The following is a 23,090-nucleotide window of genomic DNA, read 5'->3' on the forward strand; positions in this document are numbered from 1 at the left end:
GTTATGCAAACAGCTCAGCACAGTCTGTAGCAGAAACGGTGTAGGAGTGGATCAACTATTTTAAGGAGCTTTTAAATCATTTTACTTTCTCCTGCATCCAGGCCTAATTCTTGTTAGCTGACCCAGCCAATCAGCTCTGTTGGCCAACCAGCTCATGTTCAGACATCTCAAGACCATCTGTGTTTTCTGTTTCTTGTAAAGTGCTGGCTTGGGAGCTCACTACTATTTTATACTTTAAAAAAAATGTAACCTTTATTTAACTTCTGCACCAGTCCTCATCTCTCCATACTACTAGATTGTTACCTCCTCTCTGCCACTTCTTGTCACCTCATCTAGTTCCCCATCTCAACTTCTTGGCTCTTGTGTTTTTCTCCAATGTATCTTTCTCTTATCTCTCTATACCATATTTTACCTATAGCCCATCTCTCCTTGTCCTCTGAACCCTTTTCTCTCGATGTCTCGCTTCCCTTATAATCCACTGTTTCTTCCATCCTTCTTTCCTTTCTCCTCTGGTCTAACTCTCCCTCTGGTCTAACTCTCCCTCTGGTCTAACTCTCCCTCTGGTCTAACTCTCCCTCTGGTCTAACCAACTGCTCTCACTCTGGTCTAACTCTCCGTCTGGTCTAACTCTCCCTCTGGTCTAACTCTCCCTCTGGTCTAACTCTCCCTCTGGTCTAACCAACTGCTCTCCCTCTGGTCTAACTCTCCCTCTGGTCTAACTCTCCCTCTGGTCTAACTCTCCCCCTGGTCTAACTCTCCCCCTGGTCTAACTCTCCCCCTGGTCTAACTAACTACTCTCCCTCTGGTCTAACTCTCCCTCTGGTCTAACTCTCCCTCTGGTCTAACTCTCCCTCTGGTCTAACTCTCCCTCTGGTCTAACCAACTGCTCTCACTCTGGTCTAACTCTCCGTCTGGTCTAACTCTCCCTCTGGTTTAACTCTCCCTCTGGTCTAACTCTCCCTCTGGTCTAACCAACTGCTCTCCCTCTGGTCTAACTCTGCCTCTGGTCTAACTCTCCCTCTGGTCTAACTCTCCCTCTGGTCTAACTCTCCCCCTGGTCTAACTCTCCCCCTGGTCTAACTCTCCCCCTGGTCTAACTAACTACTCTCCCTCTGGTCTAACTCTCCCTCTGGTCTAACTCTCCCTCTGGTCTAACTCTCCCCCTGGTCTAACTAACTACTCTCCCTCTGGTCTAACTCTCCCTCTGGTCTAACCAACTACTCTCCCTCTGGTCTAACTCTCCCCCTGGTCTAACTCTCCCCCTGGTCTAACTCTCCCTCTGGTCTAACTCTCCCCATGGTCTAACTCTCCCTCTGGTCTAACTCTCCCCATGGTCTAACTCTCCGTCTGGTCTAACTCTCCCTCTGGTCTAACTCTCCCTCTGGTCTAACTCTCCCTCTGGTCTAACTCTCCCCCTGGTCTAACTCTCCCTCTGGTCTAACTCTCCACATGGTCTAACTCTCCCTCTGGTCTAACTCTCCCCCTGGTCTAACTAACTACTCTCCCCATGGTCTAACTCTCCCTCTGGTCTAACTCTCCCCCTGGTCTAACTAACTACTCTCCCTCTGGTCTAACTCTCCCTCTGGTCTAACTCTCCCCATGGTCTAACTCTCCCTCTGGTCTAACTCTCCCCATGGTCTAACTCTCCCTCTGGTATAACTCTCCCTCTGGTCTAACTCTCCCTCTGGTCTAACTCTCCCCCTGGTCTAACTCTCCCTCTGGTCTAACTCTCCCTCTGGTCTAACTCTCCCCCTGGTCTAACTAACTACTCTCCCCCTGGTCTAACTCTCCCCCTGGTCTAACTCTCCCTCTGGTCTAACTCTCCCCATGGTCTAACTCTCCCTCTGGTCTAACTCTCCCCCTGGTCTAACTCTCCCTCTGGTCTAACTCTCCCTCTGGTCTAACCAACTACTCTCCCTCTGGTCTAACTCTCCCTCTGGTCTAACCAACTGCTCTCCCTCTGGTCTAACTCTCCCTCTGGTCTAACTCTCCCTCTGGTCTAACTCTCCCCATGGTCTAACTCTCCCCATGGTCTAACTCTCCCTCTGGTCTAACTCTCCCTCTGGTCTAACCAACTACTCTCCCTCTGGTCTAACTCTCCCTCTGGTCTAACCAACTGCTCTCCCTCTGGTCTAACTCTCCCTCTGGTCTAACTCTCCCTCTGGTCTAACTCTCCCTCTGGTCTAACCAACTACTCTCCCTCTGGTCTAACTCTCCCTCTGGTCTAACCAACTGCTCTCCCTCTGGTCTAACTCTCCCTCTGGTCTAACTCTCCCTCTGGTCTAACTCTCCCTCTGGTCTAAACAACTGCTCTCTAAGGATGGTCACCAGCCTATATCTCTCTTCTATCCCTCATTTCTACCCCCCCTTCCTCTCTTCTTCTCCAGGGTCTGAGAAACATTAACCCATCTCTCTTCTATCCCTCATTCCTACCTCCTTTCCTCTCTTCCTCTCCAGGGTCAGAGAGACATCAACCCAACTCTCTTCTATCCCTCATTCCTACCCCCTTTCCTCTCTTCCTCTCCAGGGTCAGAGAGACATCAACCCATCTCTCTTCTATCCCTCATTCTTACCCCCTTTCCTCTCTTCCTCTCCAGGGTCAGAGAGACATCAACCCATCTCTCTTCTATCCCTCATTCCTACCTCCTTTCCTCTCTTCCTCTCCAGGGTCAGAGAGACATCAACCCATCTCTCTTCTATCCCTCATTCCTACCTCCTTTCCTCGCTTCCTCTCCAGGGTCAGAGAGACATCAACCCATCTCTCTTCTATCCCTCATTCCTACCTCCTTTCCTCTTTTCCTCTCCAGGGTCAGAGAGACTTCAACCCATCTCTCTTCTGTCCTCTCTTCCTCTCCAGGGTCAGAGAGACATCAACCCATCTCTCGTCTGTCCTCTCTTCCTCTCCAGGGTCAGAGAGACATTAACCCATCTCTCTTCCATCCCTCTTTCGCTTCTCTTCCTCCTCCTCCGGGGTGAGTATCCTTTTCTTCGGGGTCAGAGAACCTTCACCACGTAGAGCAGGTCTCGTGGGGAACGCTCTACACCATCACTGTCTCCTTCACCTGTGCCCACGCCATCGCAGACCCCGCCATGCCCATCACCTCTGTATGCCAGTGTCACCTGTAGACCTGGAGGACTCCTACAACAGAGGGAGAGGAGGGATGGAGGGAGGGAGAGGAGGAAGGGAGGGAGGGAGGGGTCAGATTTTTCCTGATCATTCGGGAACATCTGAAATATTTTTCTGATAATTCGGGAACACCTGAAATACTATATATAGAGTCTTATTAAAACAGAAATGTATGTTTTTTACTTTTCTATGTGGTGCTGATCACATCACTGACGGTAGAGGCGAGGAGAAGGACAAAGGAGAGGACATCATGAAAATGATTTAATACACACTGGCCAGTTTTCCATACTCTAGTTCCACCCTCCTTCATCATGGGCTACAAAACCAAAACTGTCTCTGGATCAGTCTTTACGTGCCAGTTTTATCAGTGGGAAAGGAAACAAGGTTGTAATGCTACTCCATCACATTCCACTTACTATCCAGTATGTACTTCAGTCTAAATAAAGTTATATAAAAGTAAATTGGTTTTATGCAATGTTTATCCTTTTTGTTCTTCTGTGTCACGGTTCCATCCCATTGGTATTTTTGTATTGATTGTGCTGCAGAATGGGAGGAGGTGAGGGCTCTGGGAGTGTGGTACCAGGAAAATAACCTCTCACTCAACGTCAACAAAACAAAGGAGATTATCGTGGACTTCAGGAAACAGCAGAGGGAGCACCCCCCTATCTACATCGACGGGACCGCAGTGGAGAAGGTGGGACGCTTCAAGTTCCTCGGCGTACACATCACGGACAAACTGAAATGGTCCAACCACACAGACAGTGTGGTGAAGAAGGCGCACAAAATAAATTAAAGCCCTTACAAACTTTTTAAAAAAGGGCAAACTACCTGCCCTCCAGGACACCTACAGCACCCGATGTCACAGGAAGGCCAAAAATAATATCAAGAACAACAACCACCCGAGCAACTGCCTGTTCACTGCGCTATCACCCAGAAAGGTGAGGTCAGTACAGGTGCATCAAAGCTGGGACCGAGAGACTGAAAAACAGCTTCTATCTCAAGGCCATCAGACTTTTAAATAGCCATCACTAGCACACTAGCCTTTTTTCATAGACTTGAAATCACTGGCCACTTTAATAAATGTAACACTAGTAACTTTAATAATGTTTACATATCTTGCATTACTCATGTCATATGTATATACTGTATTCTATTCTACTGTATCTTAGTCTATGCCGCTCTGACATTGCTCATCCATATATTTATATATTCTTGATTCCTTTACTTTAGATTTGTGTGTATTGGGTATATGTTGTGATAATGTTAGATATTACTGCAATAACATCTGCTAAACACATACAGTATGTGACCAATAAGATTTGATTTGATATTGATTGTGTTGCAGAACGGGTCGTCCCCATCCCATTGGTATCTCTGTATTCATTGTGTTGCAGAATGGGTCGTCTCCATCCCATTGGTATCTCTGTATTCATTGTGTTGCAGAATGGGTCGTCTCCATCCCATTGGTATCTCTGTATTCATTGTGTTGCAGAACGGGTCGTCTCCATCCCATTGGTATCTCTGTATTCATTGTGTTGCAGAATGGGTCTAATGCCTGTGTTCTCTATTTCTATCTCGTTGTTTCTCTTGTCTCTTTGTGTTTGTGCACCAATGGTTTTTCTACACTTGTGACCATTCCTATGATCTGCAGCGCCACACGATACCGAATGGCTCAGAGTAAAAAGAGGCTTTAGAGAAATGGGTTTTGGAGAGGTGGACTGGTGGTAATCCTCATGTGTAAGTATCAATCTGTTGAAGCACTCCCATGCCATTCACTAACACAGGGAATGGCACCAGGGACCATGTGTTTTCTTCTGAGAAGAAACGCTACAGTTGAAAAGCAATTTGTCTATTTTATATGTCAAGCTTATCATTGATCAAATGGGATGTGTCTGTGAGAGGAGAAGATTCTCTCTGTGTGTGTTTTTTTTTTTTTAAGTCCTGAAGTAACCTGTTTTTGGAATTGGGCTTATGACTCACCCTTAGCTTTCTGAATCACATTAAGCTCTTAAGGATGTCGAGCCTTTTCCCATTTTACGCCCAGACGCTCAGGACAAGACTCAGTGTTTCCAATCTGGAGCTAGGGACATGGTTCATGCATCTGTTTATGACGCCTTCTCCCCTTAACGAATCAGCAGCCCTTCTTTATTCTTCACCCCTCCATCCACTTACTCCCCAACCAATTTGAGATCAAATCTTACCGGGGAAAGATGAATGAGTGTGTTTCCCTGTACAGCATGTATCGTGTTTATTCAGTAGTTGTGTATCGCGCTCCATGTGCCACAGATATTGACAAGGAGGAGTCATGAATATGCATACGGATCTGTTCCATTAGAGGGAGAAGTCATGCTCATTCAGGGGCCTTATAATGCAGGCCAGTTGGCATAATTCAAAAAGCAGAAATTCCTGCACATTTCCCGAAGATTCACTTTTATATTCCAAATATCAACATATTGATAATCAACTGGCTTTCATCATAGAAAGACAATTGAGTTGGTTAGATTTCATGGTTGTGTCATGTGTGTCCCTACCACTCCCACAACCATGGAATCTAACCAACTCAAATGTCATTTGATAATGACATTGATCAGTTGGTAATCAATACATAAAACACTGTACATTCTAAACAGGCTGCATCCTAATATTAGAAAGTGTCTCATCTTTATCTTGTCCTTTGTGCACTAATTGACCGAAAAATGCATCCGCTGTTTTTTCAGTGCAGAGTAAGGAAAGGACAAAAGCACAGGTACCTCATGTACTCAGTTGAGGTGTAGGCCTGGGACCATTTACTCTGTTGAGGTGTAGGCCTTGGACCATGTACTCTGTTGAGGTGTAGGCCTGGGACCATTTACTCTGTTGAGGTATAGGCCTGGGACCATTTACTCTGTTGAGGTGTAGTCCTGGGACCATTTACTCTGTTGAGGTGTAGGCCTGGGACCATGTACTCTGTTGAGGTGTAGGCCTGGGACCATTTACTCTGTTGAGGTGTAGGCCTGGGACCATTTACTCTGTTGAGGTGTAGGCCTGGGACCATTTACTCTGTTGAGGTGTAGGCCTGGGACCATGTACTCTGTTGAGGTGTAGACCTGGGACCATTTACTCTGTTGAGGTGTAGGCCTGGGACCATGTACTCTGTTGAGGTGTAGGCCTGGGACCATTTACTCTGTTGAGGTGTAGGCCTGGGACCATTTACTCTGTTGAGGTGTAGGCCTGGGACCATGTACTCTGTTGAGGTGTAGACCTGGGACCATTTACTCTGTTGAGGTGTAGGCCTGGGACCGTGTACTCTGTTGATGTGTAGGCCTGGGACCATGTACTGTGTTGAGGTGTAGGCCTGGGACCATTTACTCTGTTGAGGTGTAGACCAGGGACCATTTACTCTGTTGAGGTGTAGACCAGGGACCATTTACTCTGTTGAGGTGTAGACCAGGGACCATGTACTCTGTTGAGGTGTAGGCCTGGGACCATTTACTCTGTTGAGGTGTAGGTCTGGGACCATTTACTCTGTTGAGGTGTAGGCCTGGGACCATTTACTCTGTTGAGGTGTAGGCCTGGGACCATGTACTCTGTTGAGGTGTAGGCCTGGGACCATTTACTCTGTTGAGGTGTAGGCCTGGGACCATGTACTCTGTTGAGGTGTAGGCCTGGAACCATGTACTCTGTTGAGGTGTAGGCCTGGGACCATTTACTCTGTTGAGGTGTAGGCCTGGGACCATTTACTCTGTTGAGGTGTAGACCAGGGACCATGTACTCTGTTGAGGTGTAGGCCTGGGACCATGTACTCTGTTGAGGTGTAGGCCTGGGAGCCATGTACTCTGTTGAGGTGTAGGCCTGGGACCATGTACTCTGTTGAGGTGTAGGCCTGGAACCATGTACTCTGTTGAGGTGTAGGCCTGGAACCATGTACTCTGTTGAGGTGTAGGCCTGGGACCATTTACTCTGTTGAGGTGTAGGCCTGGGACCATGTACTCTGTTGATGTGTAGGCCTGGGACCATGTACTGTGTTGAGGTGTAGGCCTGGGACCATTTACTCTGTTGAGGTGTAGACCAGGGACCATTTACTCTGTTGAGGTGTAGACCTGGGACCATTTACTCTGTTGAGGTGTAGACGGCTCCCGCCAGTACCCCGAACCCAATCTCCCCGATGAAGGTGCCGCCAACTTCCTGTGGCCTAGGGAGCGCTATTTGTCTGGTTGCGTAGCAGAAGGCTGGCACACAGGACCAGTAAGCTTTGTTGGCACGGTTTAAATCCCATTATGTCTTAACTTGATCCTTAAATCCTCAGTCAGCTCCCCATCTGTCAGTTTATTTCATCCTCAATCAGAGCAGTCTGTCTGTCTGTCTGTCTTGGACAACAGATGCATGTTAATAATCCAGTTTGTTGTCTTGTCAGGAAGCCATGTTGAAAACATCAATACAGTGATGATTGAAAAGAACTGCACGTTTCAGTATTCGTTATAAACATTGTGAAAGTTTGAAGTTAGTGAGTGTCTTACTGAGAAGTTAGAACCTACAAATCTCTCCCTTAAGCTCTGATTAGTGGATAGAAGTGTACTTTTCATTAGTGCATGATAGTAGGTGTGTAACCCAACCCCCCAGGCACTTCATATGGGGCCCGTTAGAGCCAGCTATCCTCTCTGAGGAGAGACGTATGAGAGGAGTGGGAGGGAGGATGGAGGAGTGTCAAATTAGGAGAGACCGGAAGAAAGAAACAACAGGATGGAAAAACATGTTAAGTAAACTGTGAAAGAAACCGTGGAAAGTGTAGAGTTCGACATGAGGCGGTGAAGTGCTGTGCATAACATTTGTGGTTCACACTAGGGGATGTGTTTCCTTTAAGTCTGTTGAATTGATCTTTCGGGTAACAAAACCAGTTGAGGACACCTTAGAGATAAAACATCTACCACGTTGTCACACAGGAAACCTGTGGCATTCAGTAGTTATATTCAATGCACTCTGTTTGAAGAGTGTTTTTGAAAATACTTAGTTCAATGTGTCTCTACACAGGGACTTTGATCAATACCAAAATAATATAAGGTTTAATAAACACAAACTTAAACATTCTGACTGTTCATACTGGACCTTGAAGGCCACCATCACCACCCTGCTAGAGCAGCTGTCCACATTGCTGTGTTTTCAAAAGATTTCATCATGAATCTCTTTTGATCATCATTTTTCCATAATAAAATATCAACTTAATTTAGATTTAGCTCCATCAGTGGTTAAAAATGTCCCATGAAAACGTTATTGCGGTTACTTGACCCTAAAGTGGAAGATAAACATACAGTGCATTCGGAAAGTATTCAGACCCCTTGACTTTTTCCACATTTTGTTACGTTACAGCTTTATTCTAAAATGGATTTCCCTCATCAATCTACACACAATACCCCATGTGTTGCGTCTTCGTTCTGAAGGTAGGTAAGGAGTCAAGCACAGGAGAGCAGAGATGTCAATGTAGCGTATTTTAATAGGCAAGTCCAAAAACGGTACAGGTACAATCACACAAAAAACCGCCAGAGACAATGGGAACTCACAGTTACTCATGGAAGGAGAAAAAAACCCAACGCTCCTTACTATAATAAACACACGTGAATAAACTGAGGAAAGCCTCCACAAGCAACTTGAAAATAATCCCACACAAACCTAAGTGGGGAAACAGGGGTAAATATACACACAGGAATTAAAGCAAATGAAAACCAGGTGTGAATGAACCAAAGATAAAACAAACAGAAAAATAAAAATGGATCGGTGATGGCTAGTAGGACGCCGACCGCCGAGCACTGCCCGAACAAGGAGAGTGACCAAGAACCCGATGGTCATTCTGACAGAGCTTCAGAGTTCCTTTGTGGAGATGGGAGAACCTTCCAGAAGGACAACCATCTCTTCAACACCACCAATCAGGCCTTTATGATTGAGTGGCCAGACGGAAGCCACTCCTCAGTAAAAGGCACATGACAGCCCACTTGGAGTGTGCCAAAAGGCACCTAAAGGACTCTCAGAACATGATGAAACCAAGATTGAACTCTTTGGCCTGAATGCCAAGAGTCACGTCTGGAGGAAACCTGGCACCATCCATACAGTGAAGCATGGTGGTGGCAGCATCATACTGTGGGGATGTTTTTCAGCGGCAGGGACTGGGAGACTAGTCAGAATAGAGGGAAAGATGAATGGAGTACAGAGAGATCCTTGAAAACCTGCTCCAGAGCGCTCAGGACCTCAAACTGGGGCGAAGGTTCACCTTTCTTTTGGACAACAACCCTAAGCACACAGCCAAGACAACACAGAAGTGGCTTCGGGACAGGTCTCTGAATGTCCTTGAGTGGCCCAGCCAGAGCCCGGACGTGAACCCAATCAAACAGCTCTGAAGAGACCTGAAAATAGCTGTGCAGCGACGCTTCCCATCCATCCTGACAGAGCTTGAGAGGATCTGCAGAGAAGAATGTAAGAAACTCCCCAAATACAGGGGTGCCAAGCTTGTAGCGTCATACCCAAGACTCAAGGCTGTAATCACTGCCAAAGGGTCTTTAACAAAGTACTGTTTATTTTTTTTTGTAATTTACAAAACTGACCAAAAAACGTTTTTTCTTTGTCATTATGGGGTATTGTGTGTAGATTGATGAGCAAAAAAACAATTGAATACATTTTAGAATATGACTGTAATGTAACAACATGGAATAAGTCAAGGGGTCTGAGTACTTTCCCAATGCACTGTAAGTCCAGTTTCATTTAATTAAAGGGGAATGGAAACACTTTAGGAAATAAACCTCACGTTCTAAATTCTAATGTTTCCATTCCCCTTTAATGTCATTAAAAGAAACCTCCAAATGTAAAACCTCCAACTGTCTCTCATTCCTGCTCCGAGTATGTAACGGGCTGGACCCAGCGTCTCTGGAGCGCTATGAGTAACACAAGCCTTCATTGGCTAAAGCGCAGCCCAGTGTTTACAATTGAGGCAGATGCGTTGCGTTATCATTTCCTATTCGCCCTGCGCCGCCATAACAAACGGAGATGGGGGATAGGCAACCACTCGGCTCCGCTCCAAATAGCATCCTATTCCCTATCTAATGCACTACTTTCCCCCCCCTTCCTCTATTGGCCCTAATCAAAAGTAGTATATAGGGAAAATACACCTTGCAATCTGAGAGTATGACATCAGAGAAACATTCAACAAGGCTCCGGTGGTGTCTGCTGGCCTAGTACAGTGAGGGAAAAAAGTATTTGATCCCCTGCTGATTTTGTACGTTTGCCCACTGACAAAAAAATTATCAGTCTATAATTTTAATGGTAGGTTTATTTGAACAGTGAGAGACAGAATACCAACAAAAATATCCAGAAAAATGCATGTCAAAAATGTTATAAATTGATTTGCATTTTAATGAGGGAAATAAGTATTTGACCCCCTCTCAATCAGAAAGATTTCTGGCTCCCAGGTGTCTTTCATACAGGTAACGAACGGAGATTAGGAGCACACTCTTAAAGGGAGTGCTCCTAATCTCAGTTTCTTACCTGTATAAAAGATACCTGTCCACAGAAGCAATCAATCAATCAGATTCCAAACTCTCCACCATGGCCAAGACCAAAGAGCTCTCCAAGGATGTCAGGGACAAGATTGTAGACCTACACAAGGCTGGAATGGGCTACAAGACCATCGCCAAGCAGCTTGGTGAGAAGGTGAACAGTTTCTGTGATTATTCGCAAATGGTAGAAAGACAAAAGAACTGTCAATCTCCCTCAGCCTGGGGCTCCATGCAAGATCTCACCTCGTGGAGTTGCAATGATCATGAGAACGGTGAGGAATCAGCCCAGAACTACACAGGAGGATCTTGTCAATGATCTCAAGGCAGCTGGGACCATAGTCATCAAGAAAACAATTGGTAACACACTATGCCGTGAAGGACTGAAATCCTGCAGCGCCCGCAAGGTCCCCCTGCTCAAGAAAGCACATATACATGCCTGTCTGAAGTTTGCCAATGAACATCTGAATGATTCAGAGGACAACTGGGTGAACGTGTTGTGGTCAGATGAGACCAAAATGGAGTTCTTTGGCATCAACCCAACTTGCCGTGTTTGGAGGAGGAGGAATGCTGCCTATGACCCCAAGAAACCATCCCCACCGTCAAACATGGAGGTGGAAACATTATGCTTTGGGGGTGTTTTTCTGCTAAAGGGACAGGACAACTTCACCGCATCAAAGGGACGATGGACGGGGCCATGTACCGTCAAATCTTGGGTGAAAACCTCCTTCCCTCAGCCAGGGTATTGAAAATGGGTCGTGGATGGGTATTCCAGCATGACAATGACCCAAAACACACGGCCAAGGCAACAAAGGAGTGGCTCAAGAAGAAGCACATTAAGGTCCTGGAGTGACCTAGCCAGTCTCCAGACCTTAATCCCATAGAAAATCTGTGTAGGGAGCTGAAGGTTCGAGTTGCCAAACGTCAGCCTCGAAACCTTAATGACTTGAAGAAGATCTGCAAAGAGGAGTGGGACAAAATCCCTCCTGAGATGTGTGCAAACCTGGTGGCCAACTACAAGAAACGTCTGACCTCTGTGATTGCCAACAAGGGTTTTGCCACCAAGTACTAAGTCATGTTTTGCAGAGGGGTCAAATACTTATTTCCCTCATTAAAATGCAAATCAATTCATAACATTTTTGACATGCGTTTTTCTGGATTTTTTTGTTGATATTCTGTCTCTCACTGTTCAAATAAACCTACCATTAAAATTATAGACTGATCATTTCTTTGTCAGTGGGCAAACGTACAAAATCAGCAGGGGATCAAATACTTTTTTCCCTCACTGTATATTATTCTCTGTGACTAATTTTGATCATTATTATTGATGAGTGTGCGCTAGGCGGCTCTGTGAGGTAAAGTGGCACAGTGACCGCTGCCTCTCTCTCTGACCGCCTGACTCAGCGATCTGACAAGCTAATCCATGTTTAATGAAAGGACATCAGGAGTGTCTGCCACTGTAAATGACCACTAGACCATTATTAGGGGGGGATGGAGGGGGAGATTTTCAGGTCTAGTGCTTTCTAATGCAGCTGCTTCAGATGTCATATGATGTCATTTCCATATGATTAGTGTGCATTAAATCAGTTTAGGTTTTAATTCTGGGAGTCATAAGTTATGAGCTGTGACTTCCCTCAGCGTTGAGGACATATGCAAATGAGAGAGTCTTCTGAAGTGGCAGGGAGAGCATGAGAGCCAGAGATAAGGAGGGAGTGGTTACTTAAAGAGAGAGAAAGATAGTGTTCCTGTGTGTGCATGCAGGTGTGTGAAAGGAAGTGTATGTAATTGATTGTGTTTTTATTTCGGGGGGGGTTATCAAGAAGGGGCTTAGGTGGTGTGTGTGTGGAAGGGGGCGTGGCAATGGGTGCAGTCAGCACATGGACACAAACATCTTAGAGGCCCCCATCTTGGCGGTGTAGAGAAACGTAAGCATTTTTAAGCAATTTCTTCATGGTTTTAGACATTTTCAATTCTCCTTGACTGTCTATTTTGGTGCTTGTTAGTTCTCAAAGATTAGATTATTGGAAAAGATATAGGTCCTTTATATTTTCTAGACACTTTTGGTCGTTTTTTTTTTGGTCATTTAAATTTACACTGAAAGCGTTTTCCCATCACGAAAATGTATCATAAAAAGAAAAGTATGTTTTTTAATTTTGATTGACTGTTCGGACAGTAAAAAATGTTAGGTGGCCCAGCTAAGGGTTTCAGTGGCAGGAAAGTCCCTGTGGGTGATCAGTGAGTTTGAGAAGGTAGCGATGTGACGGCAGATGGTGGTGTGAAGTGACACTGATACGGTTAGCGATGTGAAGGCAGATGGTGGTGTGAAGTGACACTGATACGGTTAGCGATGTGAAGGCAGATGGTGGTGTGAAGTGACACTGATACGGTTAGCGATGTGACGGCAGATGGTGGTGTGAAGTGAGTTTGAGAAGGTAGCGATGTGAAGGCAGATGGTGGTGTGAAGTGACACTGATACGGTTAGCGATGTGAAGGCAGATGGTGGTGTGAAGTGACACTGATACGGTTAGCGATGTGAAGGCAGATGGTGGTGTGAAGTGACACTGATACGGTTAGCGATGTGAAGGCAGATGGTGGTGTGAAGTGAGTTTGAGAAGGTAGCGATGTGAAGGCAGATGGTGGTGTGAAGTGACACTGATACGGTTAGCGATGTGAAGGCAGATGGTGGTGTGAAGTGAGTTTGAGAAGGTAGCGATGTGAAGGCAGATGGTGGTGTGAAGTGACACTGATACGGTTAGCGATGTGAAGGCAGATGGTGGTGTGAAGTGACACTGATACGGTTAGCGATGTGAAGGCAGATGGTGGTGTGAAGTGACACTGATACGGTTAGCGATGTGAAGGCAGATGGTGGTGTGAAGTGACACTGATACGGTTAGCGATGTGACGGCAGATGGTGGTGTGAAGTGACACTGATACGGTTAGCGATGTGAAGGCAGATGGTGGTGTGAAGTGACACTGATACGGTTAGCGATGTGAAGGCAGATGGTGGTGTGAAGTGACACTGATACGGTTAGCGATGTGACGGCAGATGGTGGTGTGAAGTGACACTGATACGGTTAGCGATGTGAAGGCAGATGGTGGTGTAAAGTGACACTGATACGGTTAGCGATGTGAAGGCAGATGGTGGTGTGAAGTGACACTGATAAGGTTAGCGATGTGAAGGCAGATGGTGGTGTGAAGTGACACTGATACGGTTAGCGATGTGAAGGCAGATGGTGGTGTGAAGTGACACTGATACGGTTAGCGATGTGAAGGCAGATGGTGGTGTGAAGTGACACTGATACGGTTAGCGATGTGAAGGCAGATGGTGGTGTGAAGTGACACTGATACGGTTAGCGATGTGAAGGCAGATGGTGGTGTGAAGTGACACTGATACGGTTAGCAATGTGAAGGCAGATGGCGGTGTGAAGTGACACTGATACGGTTAGCGATGTGAAGGCAGATGGTGGTGTGAAGTGACACTGATACGGTTCCTGATGAAGCAGATTGGACCGAACGAGATTCCGTGCTGTACATAAAGCATGAGGTATGATTTATCCATCGTAGCTGCCACGAGGACAGCCAGAACAGACGCTCCTGTCCTGATGAATAGTTTAAAATGTAAAATACATAAATATTGGATGAAACAAAGATATTGTTCCAGTCAGATCAATTCTGGAGCACACCCTGATAGGATGATCATCCATTGATGATCAATGAAACACTGATATATGATCAGGATTAAGGAGAATTGTGGTGATGTGTAGAAGGCCCGATGTAAACAAACCAAGCTAAACACGTAGATTTCAGCTCTATGGCCAGCAGTCATTCTACGAAGTTCTGACCGTCAGCACCATGGCCAGCGGTCATACCGGTGTTCCGAAGTTCTGACCGTCAGCACCAAGGCCAGTGTTCATACAGTACCGGTGTTCCGAAGTTCTGACCGTCAGCACCAAGGCCAGTGTTCATACAGTACCGGTGTTCCGAAGTTCTGACCGTCAGCGCCAAGGCCAGTGTTCATACAGTACCGGTGTTCCGAAGTTCTGACCGTCAGCACCAAGGCCAGTGTTCATACAGTACCGGTGTACCGAAGTTCTGACCGTCAGCACCATGGCCAGCGGTCATACCGGAGATCCGAAGTTAAGACCGTCAGCACCATGGCCAGCGGTCATACGAGAGATCCGAAGTTCTGACCTTCAGCACCACATGACAGTAGACAGCGACCAGTCAGGTATTACTGAAGCCACTCTGCACTCGGAGGATAAAGACTGGAAGGTCTACACAGTTTCTTCACCTTAGTGCAAATGAAGGAGATGAGGGGAGGAAAGAGAGGAAAGCCTATAGGTTGTTATTAATAAACGTCCCAATAAGGTGCAGAACGAGACCCCCAGCGTGGCTAAAACCCGCATGCCGTTATTATTGGCTGTAATATGATCACCTCTTATGGAGCAGAATTAGTTATTTACAATTTATTACATGCAAAATAATTTCTCGCATTTAGCTCTATATCAGAGCTATGCAACAAGTAAGTGCATGCTTTTTATGATCAGTAAACATCACGCTATTTCAGATAGACTATGATCAGTAAACATCATGCTATTTCAGATAGGCTATGATCAGTAAACATCACGCTATTTCAGATAGGCTATGATCAGTAAACATCACGCTATTTCAGATAGACTATGATCAGTAAACATCACGCTATTTCAGATAGACTATGATCAGTAAACATCACGTTATTTCAGATAGACTATGATCAGTAAACATCACACTATTTCAGATAGGCTATGATCAGTAAACATCATGCTATTTCAGATAGGCTATGATCAGTAAACATCACGCTATTTCAGATAGGCTATGATCAGTAAACATCATGCTATTTCAGATAGGCTATGATCAGTAAACATCACGCTATTTCAGATAGGCTATGATCAGTAAACATCATGCTATTTCAGATAGGCTATGTAGCAGATCAATTTGACATGTAGCTAAGCAAACTTGTGTCATTTAGCTTGCTTCATCAGAGAAGGCAGGGGTGGCCGTAGACTTTTGGGGGCCTTAATTTGCTTAGGGCAAAACATTTTAGTGGCCTCTTGAGGGCGGAGAGAACATTTTTTGGTTTTCAATTTAATTTCCTGCAATTCTAGACATTTTGCCCAGACTTATGCCATGTTAATGATATGAGTGAGAGAAACAAAATCTATGGGGGCCCACTGAAGGGAAAAAAGTACATATAACTTACCGTCATTTTTAGGTGACCTTTAAAAGTCTCAAGCTTGCAAACATTTTCTATCTGCGATACATGGGCAAATGCGCCCTTTTGCTGCTTGACAGGAAGAACCCACAATGAATGGAACATAAACCTAAACCATACATAATTGTCAGGTATAGTACACTTTTTAAATTGTTTATATCACTCAAATAGCCAATATTGAGAGATGGAGAGGTGTACTCCAACAGTCACTTACGCTGTAATGCATTGGAGCAGGCTGCGGGCTTGCCTCATAGCTGGGAATGAAATGTTTGAATATGAAGCTATGTTCCACTACTGAGTTGCACCCGTTCTTCTCAGCCAGACAGACAGCAACAATCCAGGGCAGAGAGAGGAAGTGCTTTTACTCCTGTGTGACTCAGTCTACTGATCAACAGGTAACTGCCAACAAAATGGGAACATTTGAGTAAATGAGGGATAGAAAGTAATATTGAAAGCAGGTGCTTCTACACAGGTGTGGTTCCTGAGTTTATTAAGCAATTATCATCCCATCATGCTTAGGGTCATGTATAGAAATGCTGGGAAGGCCATTATTTTGGCTACCATGGCAATGCCCCCATCCACAGGGCACGAGTGGTCTCTGAATGGTTTAATGAGCATGATTTAAATCATATGTCATGGCCGTCTCAGTCACCAGATCTCAACCCAACTGAACACTTCTGGGAGATTCTGGAGCGGCGCCTGAGACGGCGTTTTCCACCACCATCAACAAAACACCACATTTCTTGTGGAAGTATGGTGTCTCATCCCTCCAATAGAGTTCTAGACACTTGTAGAATCTATGCCAAGGTACATTGAAGCTGTTCTGGCTCGTGGTGGCCCAATGCCTTATTAAAACACTATGCTGGTGTTTATTTTGGTAGTTACCTCTATATTTTACACTTCACCTGTCTGTTGAGTCTACTGAGCTGTATCTTCCACCTCCACGGTGTGTCTTCCTCCCTGGTGGTATTCAATGAAAGTACTTATTAGAGTCTACCTGCCATTCACTGGAGCCACGGATACTACACGTTGAAAGACAACAGGAGGAAGTCAGGTAGAATATAGCACAAGAAAGTCAGATTCAAAAAGATGTAAAACGTCCTCGCTCTGCCCTGAGTTGACACGGGCCCTGATTGACCTGTCCACTGTCCAGCCTTATCTAACTTGAGGGATAGAAAGAAAGAAAGAAATGGAGGGGAGGAAGGAAGGAAGGAAGGAAGGAAGGAAGGAAGGAAGGAAGGAAGGAAGGAAGGAAGGAAGGAAGGAAGGAAGGAGAGAATGAAGGAAGCAAGCAAGGTAGGAAAATACAACAGAAGTTGTTTTTGGCTGCAATTTTTTTTTCTTCACAGGAGACTATTTCGGTCCATACAGTACTATTAAAGGCCCAGTGCACTACTTTTGTGAAAAAAGTTTTATTTCCCCAAATAAATAAATATTTATTTATTAATATATATTTTGTTATTGTGATTTCTCAGGGGGTGCTGTAGCACCCCTACTTCCCGCTGCTATGTATAAGGTGTATGACTTGACAAAGATCCAACTAGGATCAAAATGTTGTATTGTTTGTGTGTCTGATAAAATACCATACTAGAGTTGCTGACATTCCTTTTTTTCTAGGATAACACAGCAACCATAATATATCCAGACATATCACAAGGTAAAGCTTAGCAAATTACTTTTGTGCTCTTGACAGGTGCGTAAAAGGGTTGATACTCGTTCGTAAAAGGGACGATAATAGATAGACTGGTTACCTTTTGCGGTTAAAAAAAACACTCTCCCTTTGTAACGCTCACTGTCCCCTCACAGTCCCCATCACCAGCGTCTCCGAGTTAAACTCAAACTGATTCGAGGAGGATGCCGACTTCCCGCAGGAATACAAGCTGGGAGTACGCTGCTTAAACGACGAGGTGTAGCGGTAGAAGCTCTTGTGTCTGTTCTTCAGGTACTCCCTGTAGTTCTTGGTGAGGAGGGTGTAGAGGAAAGGGTTAATGCAGCTGTTGGTGTAGGTGAGACAGGCCACCAGGTAGTTAATACAGGTGCGCGTGTTAGAGGCTAGGCTTAACGGTTTGTTGTGGTACAACGGGAACAGTTGCCATATCCAGAACGGAAGGAAACACGCCCAGAACACCAGAACTATAGTGAAAATCATTACCAAGACTTTCTGCTTCGGGGAGCGCATGTTCCTTTTGTTGACGACTGAGTTCTTCTGGGACTCTAAGTAAGTGCCGGCTAACTTTGTATACAGATAGCCGATAATCAACCCAGGCGCCACGATGCTCGTGCCAAACAAAACGGTCAGGTAGATCTTATACGCCCGGGGTGCCAAGGTTGGCGCGCACATCCTCTTCACTGCTCCGTCGGGCGCGCTCTTGGTGGTCTCTGTGACCATGACCGTCATGGGTAAGGTGAGGACCAGGGAGAGAAGCCAGACCCCCCAGGCCAGGGCTTTGCGGTAGCTCTTGGAGCGCCAGACCGTGTCCAGGGGCTTGGTGACGGCCAGGTATCGCTCCGTGCACATCACAGTGAGGGTAAAGATGCTGGCGTGCATGGTGAGCAGGTCCAGGCTGAGGAGAATGCGGCAGCCCACATCTCCGAAGTACCAGTCCTTGAGGAAGTAGGTGCACACCACGAACGGGATGGTGGAGAGATACAGGAGGTCCGCTAGCGCTAGATTAATGATTGAGATGTACATAGAGGTGGCGAAGCGGATAGAATGACACATCACTACCAGAGTGTACACATTCCCCGTCACGCCGACTATGTAGACGACCGACAACAAGGTCCCGAAGGTGGAGGTGATAACCAGCTCATCCACAATGCTCCCCGAGCCGCTGTTTGGAGCTGGCAGACTGACGTTCTGGTTAACAGTACTGTTCTGGTTCATCGCGCCGTGTAGAGCCTCTCCGATGTCGTTCCGTTGTTGTAGCAGTGTTGTGTTTATGGCGGAGAAGTTGTAAAAGACGCAGCAGTTTAGTTTGCTAGTGAAGCGCACCGGTGCAGGTTGTGTGTTAACGTTGGCGATATCGGTCTGCGTGCGCTGCCTCTGCTCCTCTCGGCTTCTCCTGACGTCAGTCATCGAACTCTTCCCCAGTCACACTCTCGTGGGTCTTGCATTAAATATAAAAACATAACACTACATATAGTACACTGCATAGTAGCCTACACTGCATTTAATTCATTCTGCGTTCATCCATGAGAGGTGACAAAATAAATCACATATAATTTCTGAAACAAGAAGCTGCATTTCATGCATGATTTTTAGCAGGCAAGGTAAACTCTTTAACGAAGATTAATTGAGTGTCGACTTTCTACCACAGGAGGTTGGTGGCACATTAATTGGGGAGGACGGGCTCGTGGTAATGGCTGGAGCGGGAAATTAGTGGAATGGTATCAAATACATCAAACACATGAAAACCATGCCATTCCATTCGCTCCATTCCAGCCATTGTTATGAGCCTTCCTCCCTTCAGCAGCAGCCACTTTCTACAGATTCATTATAGTTCATTGTAAAATGTTTACAACGCCCATTTCAAGGACAGAGCGCGGGACACTTTTACGCACATAAATTCGGGGTTATTAACACAACAGTGACTTGTCTCCATCGCTAAGGGACTGTACATTATTTATAAGGAGAGATACCTGGAGAAAATAATTTTGTAAGCATTTAATTTCAATTTAGTCAAGGTTGTGGGTTCGCAGACCACTGTGTGAATCTATCATCTTATTTGTGGTCTTTGAATTGTTTTGCCTTTTATAAACGCATTTCATGCAGTTCTACTGTTACATGATGGAGACAAGCAGAATATTTTTTAGTACGAAAACAGAGCATGACAATGAATGAGCGCATGCAGCAGCACATGAAACGTGTTGATGTCTACACAGGCTATTTTTAAAAAGAGGACAGTCAGTTTCGAACAATACTAAAGTTGTCTTTCAACTGTAAAATGTGAGTGCAGCAGAGCCAGTTACGACTGAAATATCTGATCGCCAATAGATTAGAGAAAAATATTATATATATATTTTTTAACACAGCAGGCGCATATCACCAGGTATTCTTTCTTCATTTGGGAAACTATCATTTTCAAATGTATTCTATTTTATTCCATGATATTGTTGTCACAAAATAGATTTGTGTTGACTGTGATTAGGGCGTGGGACTATGAGAGCCTCTGCTAGGCTACATTAACAAACTACTGTAGTCATGCATAACACACCACATGATCCTCAAAACATAGACTGGTCAAACTCGTGTTTCTAAAAGTGAATTCAAAGGCACTGTGTAACCTAATGAGGCATTTTTCATTTCATTATTATTTCATTATAAGTAATAGTTTTTTTAAATGTTCTTTTATACCACTTAAATGTGAAATGTATGGACATGCTGATGTTTTGTTGAAATGCTGAGTGCTCCTGCCAGTCTGTAGTGTGCTACAAATGCTTCACAATTCATTTATCAAATTGCAGGCTATAGCCTAGCCTTGGCATAATACTAATATAGCCTAAATCATACATTTTCATTCCTTCTTGGGCTACCTGGCTTGCACGTGACTGATTTAGAGTTAGTATGTCGTTTAATAGCCTGTTGAAATGTCAAACGTCAATTGCTAGCAACCACAGGAGGCTGGTTAGGGGAGGACGTGTCATAATAATGTCTGGAAAGGAGTGAATGGAATGGTATCAAACACATGGAAAACATGTTTGATGTTTTTGATACGGTTCCATTGACTCCATTCCAGCCATTACTATGAGCCTGTCCTCCCCGAATAAGGTGCCACTGGCCGCCTGTGATAGTGACAGAATCACACATTATCCTACTTCCCAAGAAAAGTACATGTTTTGTCTCCTTGGCTATAGAAAGTTGTAGCGCAGCCTCTGATTGTCAAAGAGACAAACTTAAGATATCCCATATGCATTGGAGTCACGTCTTTCCCCTGCATTTAGTAGTTTGTTTCTAGCATAAAGCATTGCGGACTAAAGTGTCGTTATAGGTCACTTTATATAATCAAGTCCATTTAATAAGGAAAAAAATCTGATGCTAACAAAGGGTAGGTCTATGCTTTTAGCAACAATATCCTCACATAGCCCCTCAATTCGAGTGCATGGTGACTGAAGGAATTGACTGACAAAATCTATGGATAGTAGACTATAATTTAGTCTGTCAAATAGGTAGACCTACCTCTTATTTCTTGAATAGGAAGAAATTGGCTCCAACACAAAGCCCTCTTGTTGTTAGTAGCCTAAAGTCAAATTAAAATGAAGACAGTTTAAATGAATTAGGCCTTCTCGAATTAGCCTACTTTCAGCACCCATGCACAGTCCTTTTCCGCTGATCCCACTTCGTAGTAATGTATCTTATATAAATTACTTGAATATAGCTAACTGTGAGGACAATAACTCTGAGAAATAACTTCATTACGGGTGACGAAATATATTGTTTTTATTCAAATGAATTATAGCAGTAGCAAGCTTACCTCCGGTCCTCCTTCTCCTCTTCACGCTCTCCCTCTCAAACTGAACAGAACATCAGTAGGCCTAGTCCATTCGCACAGATATTACATTTTTTTGACAGACATATTTTTTTCTTCTTCAGAACAAGCCTTTGATTTACCTCCTGAAGCGCAGTCATTGGCTAGGCAGCACCAAAGGGTTTACACCAGCAAGAGCTGGGCAGGCCGGGGCTCATGATTGGGATAGCCTATCCACTGCAGTGTGTAATGCAGTGTAGGCTGGTTTTTTATACACCATCCCGGCAGAGCAAAACACTTGGGAAAGGAAGTACATTTTATTAGAAATTGAACTTTGCCATGTGCTTCTCCGAGCATAATTTGATTGAGACCAAACTAGGCACACTTGGTATTGTGCGCAGAGCAGAGAATCAGGGATGATAAGCAAATATCAAGATACAATAAGCAACTAATTCTCTAACACTAAGCAATATGACAATTAGTCGATTACAAATGACATGAGCCTACCCCTGGACTAAATAAAAAAAGACTAAACCATCCCCTGTGACTGAAATTGAAATAGCATGACCCTTCTCCATTTTCCTCCTGGAAAACAATTGTATAAATTTCGACTGCTCTCTAATTTGATCTCCAAGGTGCCCTTTTAATGTACAGTGAATTGGGAAAGTATTAAGACCCCTTTACTTTTTCACATTATGTTATTTAACAGACTTCTCTAAAATTGATTAAATAGTTGTTTTTTTTCGATCATCAATCTTCACACTACCCCATAATGACATAGCCTACATAAGTATTCAGACCCTTTACTCAGTACTTTGTTGAAGCACCTTTAGCAGCGAATACAGCCATGAGTCTTCTTGGGTATGATGCTGCAAGCTTGGCATACTTGTATTTGGGGAGTTTCTCCCATTCCTCTCTGCAGATGCTCTCAAGCTCGGTCAGGTAGGATGAGGAGCGTCGCTGCACATCTATTTTCAGGTCTCTCCAGAGATGTTCGATCGGGTTCAAGTCCGGGCTCTGGCTGGGCCACTTAAGGACATTCAGAGACTTGTCCTGAAGCCACTCCTGCGTTATCTTGGCTGTGTGCTTAGGGTTGTTGTCCTGTTGGAAGGTGAACCTTCGCCCCAGTCTGAGGTCCTGAGCGCTCTGGAGCAGGTTTTCATCAAGGATCTCTCTGTACTTTGCTCCATTCATCTTTCCCTTGATCCTGACTAATCTCCCAGTCCTTGCCGCTGAAAAACATCCCCATTGCATGATGCTGCCACCACCATGCTTCACCATAGGGATGGTGCCAGGTTTCCTCCAGACGTGATGCTTGGTCTGAGAGTCCTTTAGGTGCCTTTTGGCAAACTCAAAACAGGCTGTCATGTCTTTTACTGAAGAGTGGCTTCTGTCTCGCCACTCTACCATAAAGGCCAGATTGGTGGAGTGCTGCAGAGATGGTTGTCCTTCTGGAAGGATCTCCACAGAGGAACTCTGTAGCTCTGTCAGAGTCACCACCAGGTTCTTGGTCACCTCCCTGAAGGCGGCCAGCTCTAGGAAGAGTCTTGGTGGTTCCAAACTTCTTCCATTTAAGAATGATGTTGGCCATTTTATTCTTGGGACCTTCAATGCTGCATATTTTTTGGTACCCTTTCTTTAGATCTGTGCCTCGACACAATCCTGTCTCGGCGCACTGCGGACAATTCCTTCGACCCCATGGCTTGATTTTTGCTCTGACATGCACTGTCAAC

General features: G+C 45.0%; 1 protein-coding gene across 1 annotated transcript in view; it reads right to left on the bottom strand.

Annotated features, from left to right (window-relative positions):
* The window catches only part of LOC139570027 (urotensin-2 receptor-like), a 19,064-nt gene extending 81 nt beyond the window's left edge, over window positions 1-18,983 (bottom strand). Inside the window, exons 1-2 of the mRNA XM_071391469.1 lie at window positions 17,644-18,983; window positions 1-3,139 (exon numbers count right to left, since the gene is read on the bottom strand). The exon at window positions 1-3,139 is cut by the window's left edge and continues 81 nt beyond it. Of these exons, the coding sequence (XP_071247570.1) occupies window positions 17,682-18,968 (1,287 nt within the window). The 5' untranslated portion in view covers window positions 18,969-18,983 and the 3' untranslated portion in view covers window positions 1-3,139; window positions 17,644-17,681. The remainder of the gene's footprint in view (window positions 3,140-17,643) is intronic.
* Between the last annotated feature and the right edge of the window lie 4,107 nt (window positions 18,984-23,090).

Source organism: Salvelinus alpinus, chromosome 3, assembly GCF_045679555.1.
Source record: "Salvelinus alpinus chromosome 3, SLU_Salpinus.1, whole genome shotgun sequence".
NCBI lineage: Eukaryota > Metazoa > Chordata > Actinopteri > Salmoniformes > Salmonidae > Salvelinus > Salvelinus alpinus.